General features: G+C 43.1%; 1 protein-coding gene across 1 annotated transcript; it reads right to left on the bottom strand.

Annotated features, from left to right (window-relative positions):
- Positions 1-1,319: 1,319 nt before the first annotated feature.
- Positions 1,320-10,762, bottom strand: Clrn2 (clarin 2). The gene is made up of 3 exons (XM_028865862.2): positions 10,316-10,762; positions 4,806-4,985; positions 1,320-1,733 (listed from the first exon to the last, which is right to left on the bottom strand). The coding sequence occupies exons 1-3, from the start codon at positions 10,566-10,568 to the stop codon at positions 1,468-1,470; spliced, it is 699 nt and encodes a 232-aa protein (XP_028721695.1). The 5' UTR covers positions 10,569-10,762; the 3' UTR covers positions 1,320-1,467.
- Positions 10,763-13,299: the final 2,537 nt, after the last annotated feature.

Here is a 13,299-nt window from a genome sequence, read left to right as displayed (position 1 = left end):
TCCTTCATTACTGACTCAACTTGGGATTCTTTATCAACCTTGCATCCCTCACCACTGGAAAAAGCCTACTCATCTTTCACAGTTCAGATCAAATGTTAGCTCAGCGAAACTTTAATACCACACTTTATCCAGGAGACTTCATTTCTTCCTGTTTCCCTGTGCCGGGGCTACTTTAACATTCTTACATTGCATCACTTGTATATCAAACTGCAGATCAGCAGCATGGCTTTAAAAGTATAGGGGGAGTTTCCCGAAGGTGGTATTTGTTGGAACTACCAATCCTAGGAGCAACGAAGGGAAGACATTAGAATTGGGAAAACTTAGAAACTCAGAGGCGGAGTTCCATAAAGCTTAATGACCTCTAGAAAGGGGCACTACTTGCCTGGTCCTGATTTACCTGAGCTTGCTGGATGGGCTGCATGGGCAAGAGACCCTGACCCAGCAAGAATGGGTATCAACTGTTTGCTGCTGCCCAAGTCTTAGTTAACTGTTACAAGTGTCAAGAGGTGGGAAAATTTAAGATATGCTGCTTTGCTTTGTTAGTATGGGTACTTACTTAATCTAATAATGTATCTTCCATAATTTGTTCTGATTTTGCACAGTGTCTGTCATAATTGATGTAAAAAGTTTATATGATCTAAAAATAATATGCATTCTGGTACCAGACTTAGTAGATTTCATGCCTCATCTCACCAAGTTGCACAACTTGTCTGTACCTTGATTTTTCCATCTGTCAAATGGAGCTAGAATGGCTCTGGCCACTTGGGAGGATCTAGATAGTTAATAGGTGGAAACGTCTTGGAATGGTTGGTGCTCTGGGCTGGGGCTATCGCTCATTTGCAGAGTCTGCCTCATATATGCAAAGCCTGGACTTGATTGGCACCACCAAGAAGAAAAAAAAAAGAAATAAAGGAAAAGTCAAGCAACCAAACAAATAAACCTGTGTTCAGCATATAGTGGCCACTCAGAAACCCACAGTCATTCCCATTCCTAGTGTTATTGTTGTTAGTTGATTTCTGTGTCATGTGGATATGTTCTTACTTCTCAAGGATCGGGGCATGATCATAGTTTCTTTGCACACCTCCAATACTATAGAGAACAAGCTCTACTGAGTCTTACTGGAGTTTATGTGACCTTGTTTGCAGAGATCCCCAACAGCACCATTGGAACCTCACAACCAAGCCTGCGAAGTGGCTATTACCCCCTTTTGACAGACGAGGGAACTGAGAATTAGTCAATAAGTGAATCGTCCAGTGTCAGACACAGCTGACCGGTTCAGCTCCAAGGTCATTAAAAAGAAACACCCTGGTCATTGAGAGTTTTTCCTTTCTGGCCCAGCCAACTCTTTAATCCCCCACAGCCTTCCTTTTACTACCAAGAACACTTGGATTAAGAAGGCTGGAAAAAGCAAAACCCCCATTGATGTCGCAAACTGATTAAAAGAAAGGTGTGGGCAGGAGCCGGATATCAGTATAAAATGTCCTCGGGGGTAACGGTGGCCTCTTCCATTTTAGTCTTGATCTCTGGGAGGGGAATTTGACTGATTGCCACCACAACCAAGTTTGCTGCGTGGGCCGAGGCACTCGCCACGCATATCCAAAATGACTCTTCATACTGTTCTTCCACCACGACAAACTGAAAGAGCCTCTCCTGGAAGTTGGCAATTCTTTCCGTCAGGTCGTGAAATTTCACTGCAGCCATGAAGCTGCCGATGGCTAGTGCCACGACTCCACCTGAAACCCAAAATAGCGCCTTTACTTACTGCTCCTCTTGGCAGTCGTAAGGTCTCTACTTCTGTGCTGTGTGAAACAAAATCGTTTGGGTGTGAAGAATGAATACAGCAACACAAATTTGAATTTGTGTTTAAAAGCAGGAGACAACCCACAGAGTATCAAAGGCAAGAGGGACAGTTTTCTAGAAAGAGAATAAATTAATAACAGATGGACTAGAATCTGGATGCCTCTAACTCCTCTTTCCAGTAGTATCCCTATTAGAGGACCACTTTCTAGACCCCTTACGCCTTCTGTATAGATGGTGAACACTGTGTACAAAGAGGTAAGATCCTATTCGGTAGGGTGAGGTTTCACCTTCTGGCTGCACTGTTCTACAGAGGGTGGAAACGCTGGAATTCCAAACCTCATTTAACTCCCTAGCAATTGAGCAAAACTTAGAAGTTGTTTGGTGGGTCCCCTCCCCCATTTTAATTGAACTTGACAGTCAAAAAGACACAATAAACCGAGTCTGGTAGTGTATGTATATAATTCAAAGGCTTGAGAGGCTAAGGCAGGAGGATTGCAAGTCTGAAGACAATTGACCTACAAAAAGAGAATCAGAGAATCAGGGAAGGGTGGGCAAGGTGATGTTCGCTTTTAATGCCAGTACTTGGGAGGCAGAGGCAGGTGGATCTCTGTGAGACTGAGAGTAGCCTGGTCTACATAGAGGGTTCCAGGTGAGCCAGGACTATGTGGTGAGACCCTGTCTTAAAAGAGAGAGAGAGAGAAAGAGAGAGAGAGAGAGAGAGAGAGAGAGAGAGAGAGAGAGAGAGAGAGAGAGAGAGGAAGAAATAACAAAACAAAAACCCATTCTTAACTGTGTGTGGAGACTCATAATTGTAACACATGAGAGACTGAAATGGGTCACCGTGAATTGGAGTTCAGTCTGGGATACAGATTAAGACCTTGTCTTTAAAAACAATTTAAAAAAAGGATATATTTTCTATGTTTTTAAAAGATTGTTACACAGTCACTAAAGAAACTTTGGAGACCAGAGACAACTATAAGTACGGAAAATAAAACTTAGTTTCACCCTAAAGACCAGGCATACTTTGTACACATTAGTATGTTTCTTACATTTCATTCTTTTGAATACAACCAAAGGTACTCTTAACTTGATTTTAAATTTGGTTTCTTTTCCTTTCACCTGAGGATGTTCCTGGGTTGTTAACTGTTCTATAAGGGCATGACTTTAAAAACATGTATACTATCTTATTCTGGAGCCATGCCTACATTTTAAAGGATGGCCTTGTTTCTGGGACTCCAGATGTTAGGAACTGTATTCTCTCCATAAGCCCCATCTATGGGGTTCTTCAAAGAGCCAAAGGCTATTTACATTTTTATTCTTTTTGACAATATGTTTCTTCTGATTGCCTATTTGTTAGGATCTCATCAGTGGAATTAGAACAGTGGTTCTCAACCTTCCTAATGCTGGTGACCCCCAACCACAAAATTATTTCACTGCTATTTCATAACTGTATTTTATTACTGTTATGAATTGTAATGCAAATATTTGCTCCATGATCTCCAAAGGGGCGAAGACCCACAGGTTGAGAACCACTTAGTTAGAGAGTCCTAGGACTCTAGAAATGTAGACTCTATTCTCTAGATATGTACAGAAATAAGTATTTATTTAATGAGTAGGACTGAATACTTTTTACGGTAAGAGTCTGCCGAGGTAAGACACCTGCACTCCTGGTGATTGTACAGGATAGCTAGCCTTTATATACAAAGGCAAATACATAGCAATGGATGCACTATAATATATGTTACAAAACCAGTATTTGTGTTTACAATTTATAATCCTCTTATACATGGCTAAGGAGGTGAGAGATTATTGCCATAGTGGAAGATTGGCCGTCCCATATGGGTTTTCTGAGACAGTCTTCTTTTTCATAGGATTTTGTTGTTGTCATTATAGACGATGTATTAAGTACATAATTAAAGGTAACTCTTATTTTCCACGTGTTCATATATTAGCTAACCTATGTGAACACAACACTGTTTCTTTCAGCAAAGAAAACATTCCTTTCCACCAAGGTTTTGGACCCAGTGAGGGGCATGTAAAAGAGCGGGGAGTAAATATTTTAATTTCTTCATACTTTTCATCTGACTACTTACGTTACAAGACTTGATGGCTTTAGAGACCATTAAGGGTGGACCCCTTCCCTCATGGTCAGTTTTTCTCCCTCCTGCCTGTCTTTGGACCCTACCTTCTGTTTTTCTTGTAATACTGGAAGGGGAAGACTCTCTTTAGGATCCAAATGACCATATGGGTGGAGGTACCTGATTGAGACCCATTAAGGGAAAGCTACTTCTTCCTGGTCAAAGGATATAATTAAAATTCTATCTCTGGCTCTGGGTGGAGACCTACCATTCCAAACTACCCTAAACATTGCATTCTAGTGTCCCTTCTGTTTAAGAGTTACTCGAGCTCAGCCTGTCAATCACCCAACTAGGAGTCTACCCTTCCATGGTGGACTTTAGGGCGTTAGGACTTTCCTTTCCCTTGAGAAATCTGACTTATATGTGGATGTGCTAAGGGGATGGGAGGAGCAATTAAACCCTTAATAAGATAACTTATTTACCTTTCTTCGAAGCCCCTTCTTTTCTGGAGCCACTCCGGCAGCCTGCCCACCCTTCTGAAAAATGGAACTTCTCCAAAGTTCTCTTTATTACTGTTTAGATCCTGGCCAGGGGCCTAAGCACGCTTTCTGGGACACCGTGGGGCTTCTGCTGAAGTTCTCTCCTTTCACCACACAGCTTACTGACTTCTGTCCCCGAAGCTGACTGCTTTCTTGAAGTCACGGACTTTCTCTTCTCCATCTCCCTCCTCCTGGCAGCTGCCAAGATTTAGAGCTTGTCTTCTCTCTTGTTTTTCTCCCAGACTCCAATAAAAATGCACCTTAGCTTCCTTCTGAGTATGTTTTTAAATTCTTTCATTAACAAGACTAAGGGCCCCAAAAAGGTTAACACTTGGGAGCCCAGCCTGATGGTGTGGACACCAGTTTCCCTCCCCTGGGGGCTTCTTACCTGCCAGGACATTCCAAAGGCAGATGCCACCAGGGCCATTGACTGCCCTGTAGGGGACTTGAATGATGTTGAGAATAGCAAAGCCCATGCTGACCAGAGCCAGGGCCAAGGCCAGGAAGAGCAGCAGCAGAATCGTGACATGGAGGCTTGCATTGAGCTCCTTCACCAGATGTGGGAAGACTGTGGAGAGAGAAATTATTTCAAGGTCAGAGCGTGGCTCCTTTCATAATGCCAGGACTTGCTTATCTCAAGCTAAGTAAGTAGAGGATAAGGGCAAGACACAAAAATGCTGGGTTTTCCAAAACCAGGAGACATCCTGCGATGGGTCCGTGGACCCTAGAGCTATCACTTGTTAGTTGACTAGGAATCTTCATCCTGGTAGAGTGAACACAAATCCAAATGTACCCCACAGTGGACATAACACTGACCCTGTAGTCCTGGGTGGGATCTGATGTAAACTGCTGCATGATGGGAGCCATAAGCCTAAGTGACCCTTGACACACATGCTGCCATATTTGGGCTTCTCTCTCCTTTCCTTAGATCTAGGCCTTGCTTAAGTCTCCATAGCACCAGAACCTCTTGTTACAAATACAAGGACCTCTTCTCAGAAATCAGGTGAACCAGCTGCAGTTAGGCAATTAGGCAGTTAGACAAGAGTAGATAGATAACCCTCAGAGCAACATTTCCTGCTGGCCAAACAGCCCATAATTAAGTCCCGTCCTGCTTGCACCCCCCCATTACTAAGTCCCTTCCTGCTCACAACCCCCTTTGCCTACCTATATATGCCTTGTGAGAAAAATAAAAATTTGGAGCTTGATCAGAGGTCCTGTCTTGCTCTCATTCTTTGTGTCTCTTGTCCCTCTCATTCGCTGACCCTTCCTCTAGGTCCCCGTTGAAGACCTCGCTGGCCAGGGCCGCTGCACTTCACATAAGCCCCAGGCACAGGCAGGACAGGGTAGGAAAAAGGCACTCTCGAGTCTTATAGGGATGCTCAGTCCTACATCCCCATTAAAAGGCAACGTGATCAAAGGCAGCATCTATCAAAGCAATTTCATTGCTAGTCATTGTTGTTCAGACAGACCAATGCATTCAAAGTTGTGTACATACATTGGCTGTTCATTACAATAGCAAATGTATGGAGATAGATTAATTCCTCCAGTCAACAAAGTGGTTGAATAAATTTAGTTATGACATCACAATGCAGAGTTTAGAAAGAACTGGTCACAGGCACATGATGATATGAACCTATATTTGGAGTTGATTAGATGAGAAATTGAGAACCATATTATGACGACGAAGAAGAGGGAACCTGGGGCACAAGGACTGATGTGGGGAAAGGAGGTCAAGAGTACTCAATCCACAGCTTCCAGCTGAAGTGTCTTAATTAATCATCCAGACTATTGGCACAGGGTGAATCTCTGACTCACATTCACATTCATGTGGATTACTCCTGGCTCAGGAACTTCCTGGGAACCAAGGTTTTAATTACCTTTTATATGTTACTACTCAGAAATTCAAGTCTTTCTTTAGGAGCTTCAGTTTAACAGTTTGTTCACTAGGTTTTTCTCCCCCAATACCCTCAAACAGGGTTTCTCTGTGTAGCCTTGGCTGTCCTGAAACTCACTATGTAGACCAGGCTGGCCTTGAACTCAGAGATCCACCTGCCTCTGCCTCCTGTGTGCTGGGTTTCCTTCAGTTTTTAAGAAGAACTCTACATTTAACTCTGTTGCATGGTATTGCCCCCATAATACTGTGGCTCACTCCTTTTTCATGTTTGTACCATTTCCAAGAGTTTTAGGCATTTCTCACTTAATGAAGTTGAGGTTTGCAGCTTGGAATCCACAGCGACGAACACAGTTGATCCATGGCTGCCACTGATAATCAGGTATAAGCTGTGTACAGCCCCTTCATACACATTCTTCCTTTTCCCCCTCTCTCTCCTTCCTGTGTCTGTGTGTACATGTACATGTGAGTGTTCGTGTTTGTGCTCATGCATGTGGAGGCCAGAGATCAGCCTCAGGGTGTTCCTCAGATGCTATCCACCTTGTTTTTGAGTGTCTGTCACTGAGACCCAGGGCTTTCCACTTAATCCAGGTTTGCTGGCTAACAAATCCTGGGGACCCTCTCATCTCTACTGCCCCAACATTAAGATTACGAAGGCATGCCTCTATACCTAGCTTTTTACATGGGAGGTGGGGATGGAGCTGAGGTCTCCATGCTCGCATGAGGAGCGTTTTGCTGACTGAGTTTGTGCCCCAGGTCACCCTCTCTTATTCTTGCAGACGTGGAAACTGAGGTTTAGAGAAGTTAAATCGTTTAGCCAAGACCACATAGCCCGGTAGTAATGCCTAACTATTCTGCGAAAGGGCTGATAGGAGAAAAATCAGAAACCTTAGATAAACGAGTTTAAAATTGTGTGGTGGTGACACACGCCTTTAATCCCAGCACTTGGGAGGCAGAGGCAGAGACAGGCAGATCTCTCTGAGTTTGAGGACAGCCTTGTCTATAGGGTGAGTTCCAGGGCTACACAGAGAAACCCTGTCTCAAAAAAAAAAAGTTTAAAATTTTAATCACAGTGTAGCTCAAATTCTAGAAGGCTCAATTTGAATTTAAGCTTTTTTTTTTTTTTTTAAATCTAAGAAGCAATACTTGAATATTATTCTTATTCTATCAGCATTTAAACTTAGATGATTTGTTTGTTTCTGATTTTTTTGCCCTGGTGAGATAAACAAATAATCACAGAATTGGAAGACAGATCCAGGTTTTAGCCCTTGGGGAGAGAATTCTTTGGTAAGATGTGGGAAGGGGACTAGAGAGCTAAACTTCAACATAATGTAAGTTAGGTATATTCACAGAAGTTATTTCATGTATTGATATCTCTAATTCGCAATTTCTTCTTTAATAAAATGTCATCATAAAGTCTGGGTAGAGGAAATGAACCCCGGGATGGCATCTGAGATTCTCTAGTGACTATGGTCTAGTCTGAATGTGCTCCATGTCTCCTAAGTCACACAGCAGGCTTCTCAGGGCAGGCACTGGTCTGCTCTGTTGTCTCTTTTCCTGGTGGTGCCTGGCTTGTATCTACTCAACAGTACCCCTGAATGCACGCATGCCATTCATTTAAAGCTTGCTGCTTTCTTTCTGCAGCTACTCCAGCATTACTTTTATTTCGGAAGTTCTAGATGGTTGGTGGTGGCAAATGTCTTGGTGTTGCCATGACCAATGAGAGAGTTGAGTCTCTCAGAAGAGTCTCTGTGATGGTGAGGAAAGAGGCTGTTTGTGAATGAGATGTGATAAAAATCTCCTAGTCTAAAGTTCACAAAGCACTTTCCCAAGCTCTTCTCTGCTGATTTACCCTGTAAACAGGGATATTCTTCTGCAGACCTTCAGAAAGTGGGGAATCCTGTGAAGGGTGGGAAATGCTACTGTACTCCATAGCTACTTCCAGTTTACATTGTACTGGACTTGAGAGATGTGCCCTGAAGGAATTTAGATCATCTCTAGAGAGGTAATAATATACACACAATGTCTCTACAGCACACGATGGAAGGAAGAAGCTACCTCAGGCTTCCTGAGAGCTTTCAAGCACGATCTTTTCCAAGGTACTGTGAATGAACACTTCTAAGGTACTGTGAATGAACACTTCTAAGGTACTGTGAATGAACACTTTATACATCCTCTGGGACAACCCGAAAGAGCAGCTGAAAACAAAACATTCTCAAACACTGCCTGACTCACAGATGAAAATGAAACACCTTTTATGCACCTCACACGTTTTTTTGATGATTGAGACTAGATCACACTAGAGGAAATGGATGGTTCTTGTGGTTATCTTTCTTAGAAGGAAGGAGCAGGAGAGAATCTTCCCATTAGAAGCAGTTTAAGTTTCTGGGAGCTGAGGATGGCTCAGTTTCCACTAGCATTCAGGCACCACTAGCACATGAGAGGACCACAGGCACTAGGCTGCTCTGCCATGCTCTCACATACTAAGGTTTCATAAGTGTCCCACGGACATACTGGCAGCCAGAGCATTCAGATCAAGTACCATTGTCATAGTCTCTTTTTAACATATCCTTTTCTTTGTTTATGTGTATGATTATTTTTCAACTTCTACTTTTTTTTGGTGTGTGTGTGTGTGTGTGTGTGTGTGTGTGTGTGTGTGTGTGTGTGTAGTTTGTACCTCTGTGTGTGGGCTTTCACAGAACAGGACATTGGATGTCCTACTGTATCAATCTCTGCCTTATTTCTCAGAGACAGGGTCTCTCACTGAACTCAGAGCTATGCTAGCAGCCAGCAATCTGTCTGTCTCTACTCTCAAGACAGCACTAGAGTTACATGCTTGTGTGTGACCAAGCCTGAGCCACCTCTCCGGCCCCCTAGGTTGTGGTAGTAATGGAGTTATTTCCCCAATACTTAAGGTCCATTGTAATTGCTAGGTGAATATAAATATATTCAGAGATTCTTTTCTCAAACATAATGAACATGTCTTTCCTTTCTATATAGAAATGAAGAGCATTTGTATAATGTTTGTCAAGGGGTTCAACCTTTTATTTTTCTGTATTTAGTGAGATGCATGTCCTGGCCAGGTTTTTAAACATTCCCACACAGTTCTGAGATACAGAAATCAAGTGATGGGTGAGATTTCTAATCCCCACTGACAAGCTATTGATTAACTATAGTTTTGTAGGACACTATTTTTACTAGTGACCTAATGGATTGTCTTGTTTTTTTCTTTCCCAGAAGATCTTTCCTAAGCCATTTTTGGACTCCAGCCTTAAGTCTTCATGGGGCTACTTTGTTTACCTTCTGAGCTCTGAACTCGGGCCAGTGCTGCTGGCTGCTCATCTTTAAACCATCACGCGCCTTCCTCAGTCTCCTTGCCAGGAAACGTGTCAGCTGCTCTTCAAACCCCAGAAGTCTGCTCCCAGCAAAGTCCCGCTGCTGTTCCTCAGGCTATGCAGCTTTCACATACATGGATGTGGGAGCAGTCACCATGCTTCCTGGCGGCCCCCTTTTGCAGGCAGTCTGCCCCTGTACACTGATGTAGTGAAGACTGCCAGGGTCACACACATGGCATGGCTCTGTTGTTACTTGGCAGAATGAGTGACCCCAGGTGAATAATGTAACTTCTCAAGCCTCAATGTACTCTGATGAAAAATGGGAGCATTCATGATGCCTTCATTATAAGTGTGTTGTAAATCTTAAAAGAATCAGTCAATGCGCAGCTTCTAGTGGGATGCTTGACACATGAGTACTCCATATTTTACTAATCATTATTACTAGAAGTAAACTACAAAATATACAAATTCCTATTTCTAGTATTTTGTTTATCTCCTTTAGAAAAGAAAAAAAATTCTCTTTGCATTGCTACACAGGAGCTATTGGCTGCCTATAGATTTTGATGTTTTGTCTTAGATAGGCAATAGTCAAATCTCACTTAGACATGAGCACTCCTGTAAAACAAAAATGCACACACCAGTTTACATGCCCCAATATACTCACATACTCACTTGTAAATTGGGACTGGCGGCCCCCGAGCCCACATTGCCGTATTTTACAACCTCGGAAGAGCCCATAGTAAATGTCCCCGATGAATTTGACCAGTTCTGGGTCTGTGGCATTGACCAAATCCACTCCAGTTTGACACAGGATCTTCCCACTCAACCAATGGGGCACAGCCAAGGCAACGATGATCAGAAGGAAGGAAGAGAAGCTGAGTAGAGACGCCAGCCCGTACCACGCCTTTTTGAACCATCCAGGCATGCTAGTGAGTGCAGATCATCCTCCAGGGCTCTGGGCAGCAGTAGGGCAAGTGGACATCTTCAGACACTCGGTGATAGCCAGCTCCATACACACCAAGTCAAGACTTCCAGTCCATCTCCTCATCCTCCTTCAGTGCCTGCCTCCTCAGCTTGTGTTTACTACATGCCCATCCCAGCCTCTGCAGGTGATCTTCCCCTGACTCGATAGAGCAGAGTGTGTTACCCAAGGAAGTAACCCTATATCTCCCACTGGACTAGGGTTTCAGCAGAGGCTTAATTGTTCCTCCGTTCGAGTATTTAAGTAATCGTGATGTGGATGCCATAAGGACCAGAGAGTTATTACCAAGCAGAGCCAGGGAGAACTGCTGACAAAGGATGCTAACTAGACTTAAAAAAATAAAAATTGCATGGCAGAAGCAAAGCAGAACGGACCCATTAGCGCTCACATGTGTTAGCGACAATGTGCAGGATCAAATGTCGATCTCTTCCAGGCGTGCCCTGGCATTTCTTTCTCTAAAATGTCACTGCTGTCAGAGTCTCTGGAACTGTTACCAATACCATTAATCAACCCTGGTTCATAAGGCTTAAATTGAAATGTATGAATTAGAACTGTATGGATTTGTTGCTGGATGAACGGTAACATGAAATCTGTTTATTGTGATCACAGGGACATCCTATCCCCTGCTCCCACTTTTCCATGGCATTTGACATGGGCCAGACACCTTTATTTCTTTTTCTTTTTGTACATTCTCCCAATGCATCTCAGACTTTGATTTGCAGGAAGTCCTTCCTTAGCTTTCTGGGCATTAGGATTATAGGAGCAAGGTACCTGCCGGGCTGAGAAGTTATCAAAAACTCAAGATCTATCTATCTATCTATCTATCTATCTATCTATCTATCTATCTATCTATCTATCACCTATCTATATCATCTATCTACCTATTTATCCATCCATCCATCCATCCATCCATCCATCAATCCATCCATCCATCCATGTATTATGTATGTATGTATCATCTATCTACCTACCTACCTATTATCTATCTATCAATCATCTATTTATACATCTATCTATGTATCTTTCATCTATCATTTGTCAATCATCTATCTATCTATCTATCCATCCATCCATCCATGTATGTATGTATGGAGCAAAATTGGGCAAAGGCAGCTCAATAAACTTTCCAATGTTTCCTATAGCTGGAGGGGCTTCTGAAGTTACATTTGTTGGTCAGTAGGAACCTGAGATTTTCTTGGAGATACGGACATGTTATAGAAGCGACATGTTATAGAAGAGAAGTCCTGCTCATGAGGGGACTCACTAAAGTAGCCTCTCCATAATGGAAAGAGCAGTATTTCTGAAGCTTGTGGGGAGCTCTACCAGACAACAAAGGGCTTTAGTGTATGATTTTGCATCTCTGATGCTCCAGCAACCCCATGGGCCAGGCCACTCTTTTTCTTATGGGCAAAGTAATGGAGACACTGGGCTGGAATATGGGTCTTTGAAATACAATGGCTTATCTTTACCACAGTGGCCTGGAAATAAAAAAAAAAAGTTTATCTGCCAACAAATGACACAATGCATATAAGAGCCCTTGAAGACTATTTGGCATATTAATACATGACAAATAATATTAGCTGATATTCTTAGTTTAACATTAAAGGTATATTTAGAAGATAGGATGTACCTATGCCTTGGAGTTACAATTCTGTGTTAAATGATGGGCTTATATCAACTTTCAATGTTTTGAGGGCTTTCAGCTCATGCCGTGCTGACTCAAGTGCTGGTTGAGAGGAATTCCAGCTATCAAAGACCAGATTCAAAGTCGCTCTCTTAGGCAGGTGTTTGAGACTCTCATGTATTTACAGCCAGCCATAGGACTGTTGTGTGCAGAAAAGTGAACTTGTACACATAGATGGCTTAAAACTGCCTGCCACGAGGAGGGCACTGCATAAATGTGCCTTTCGCTCCCACTAGGTTTCTCAACAATTCTACTTTGGATGGTAATGCAGCTCCTGACAGTGGAATGTTCTGCCAGCCACATCCTGATGTCTGCTGACATAGGTCTTCAGGTCTCACCTGTTACGGGTAAAACTGTGTTGTCTACAAGGCACCCTGTGAGCTGGAGGTGCACAAAGAAGTTCAATTTACTATCTGTTTCCGAAGGCTACAGCAGAGACAGATAGCAGTTTTTTTGTTTTTGTTTTTTTTTTTTTTTGAGACAGGGTTTCTCTGTGTAGTTTTGCGCCTTTCCTGGAACTTGCTTTGGAGACCAGGCTGGCCTCGAACTCACAGAGATCCGCCTGGCTCTGCCTCCCAAGTGCTGGGATTAAAGGCGTGCGCCACCACCGCCCAGCTCAGATAGCAGTTCTTAGCTCAAGGTGATCTTTACCCCTCAGGGAACCTTTGGCAATATTTAGAGTGTTTTTTCTCCCTTCTTCTCCCTCCCCCTGGCTCCAGGGATTGAGTTTAAGTCTTTGGGCATGTTAGGCAAATGCTTCATCATTGGGTTACATCCTTAGCACTCTTTTTATTTTGAAACAGGGTCTCATTAAGTTACCTAGTCTGGCCTTGAGTTCAGTCTGTGGTCCAGGGAGACCTTGAGCTCGTGGTCCTCTTGCCTCAGCCTCAGTATCTGGGATTCCAGGCTTATGCTACCAGGCCTGGCTAGAGATAGTTTTGATCTTTATGACTGGGGGCAGGGGCTTGCTATTGACTCCTAGGGTTAGAG

The sequence above is a fragment of the Peromyscus leucopus genome, chromosome 10 (assembly GCF_004664715.2).
Source record: "Peromyscus leucopus breed LL Stock chromosome 10, UCI_PerLeu_2.1, whole genome shotgun sequence".
NCBI lineage: Eukaryota > Metazoa > Chordata > Mammalia > Rodentia > Cricetidae > Peromyscus > Peromyscus leucopus.
The sequence above is the reverse complement of the archived record's forward strand: the minus strand, read 5'-3'. Positions and strand labels throughout refer to the sequence as shown.

What these genes read in the sequence shown, in the direction of transcription:
- Clrn2 (XM_028865862.2), bottom strand. Translation starts at nt 10,568, where the DNA reads ATGCCTGGATGGTTCAAAAAGGCGTGGTACGGGCTGGCGTCTCTACTC. An exon ending in CCGCCAGTCCCAATTTACAA is followed by an intron (nt 4,986 to 10,315) that starts GTGAGTATGTGA and finishes CTCTCTCCACAG; the next exon opens with TCTTCCCACATCTGGTGAAG. An exon ending in CCTTTGGAATGTCCTGGCAG is followed by an intron (nt 1,734 to 4,805) that starts GTAAGAAGCCCC and finishes TTTGGGTTTCAG; the next exon opens with GTGGAGTCGTGGCACTAGCC.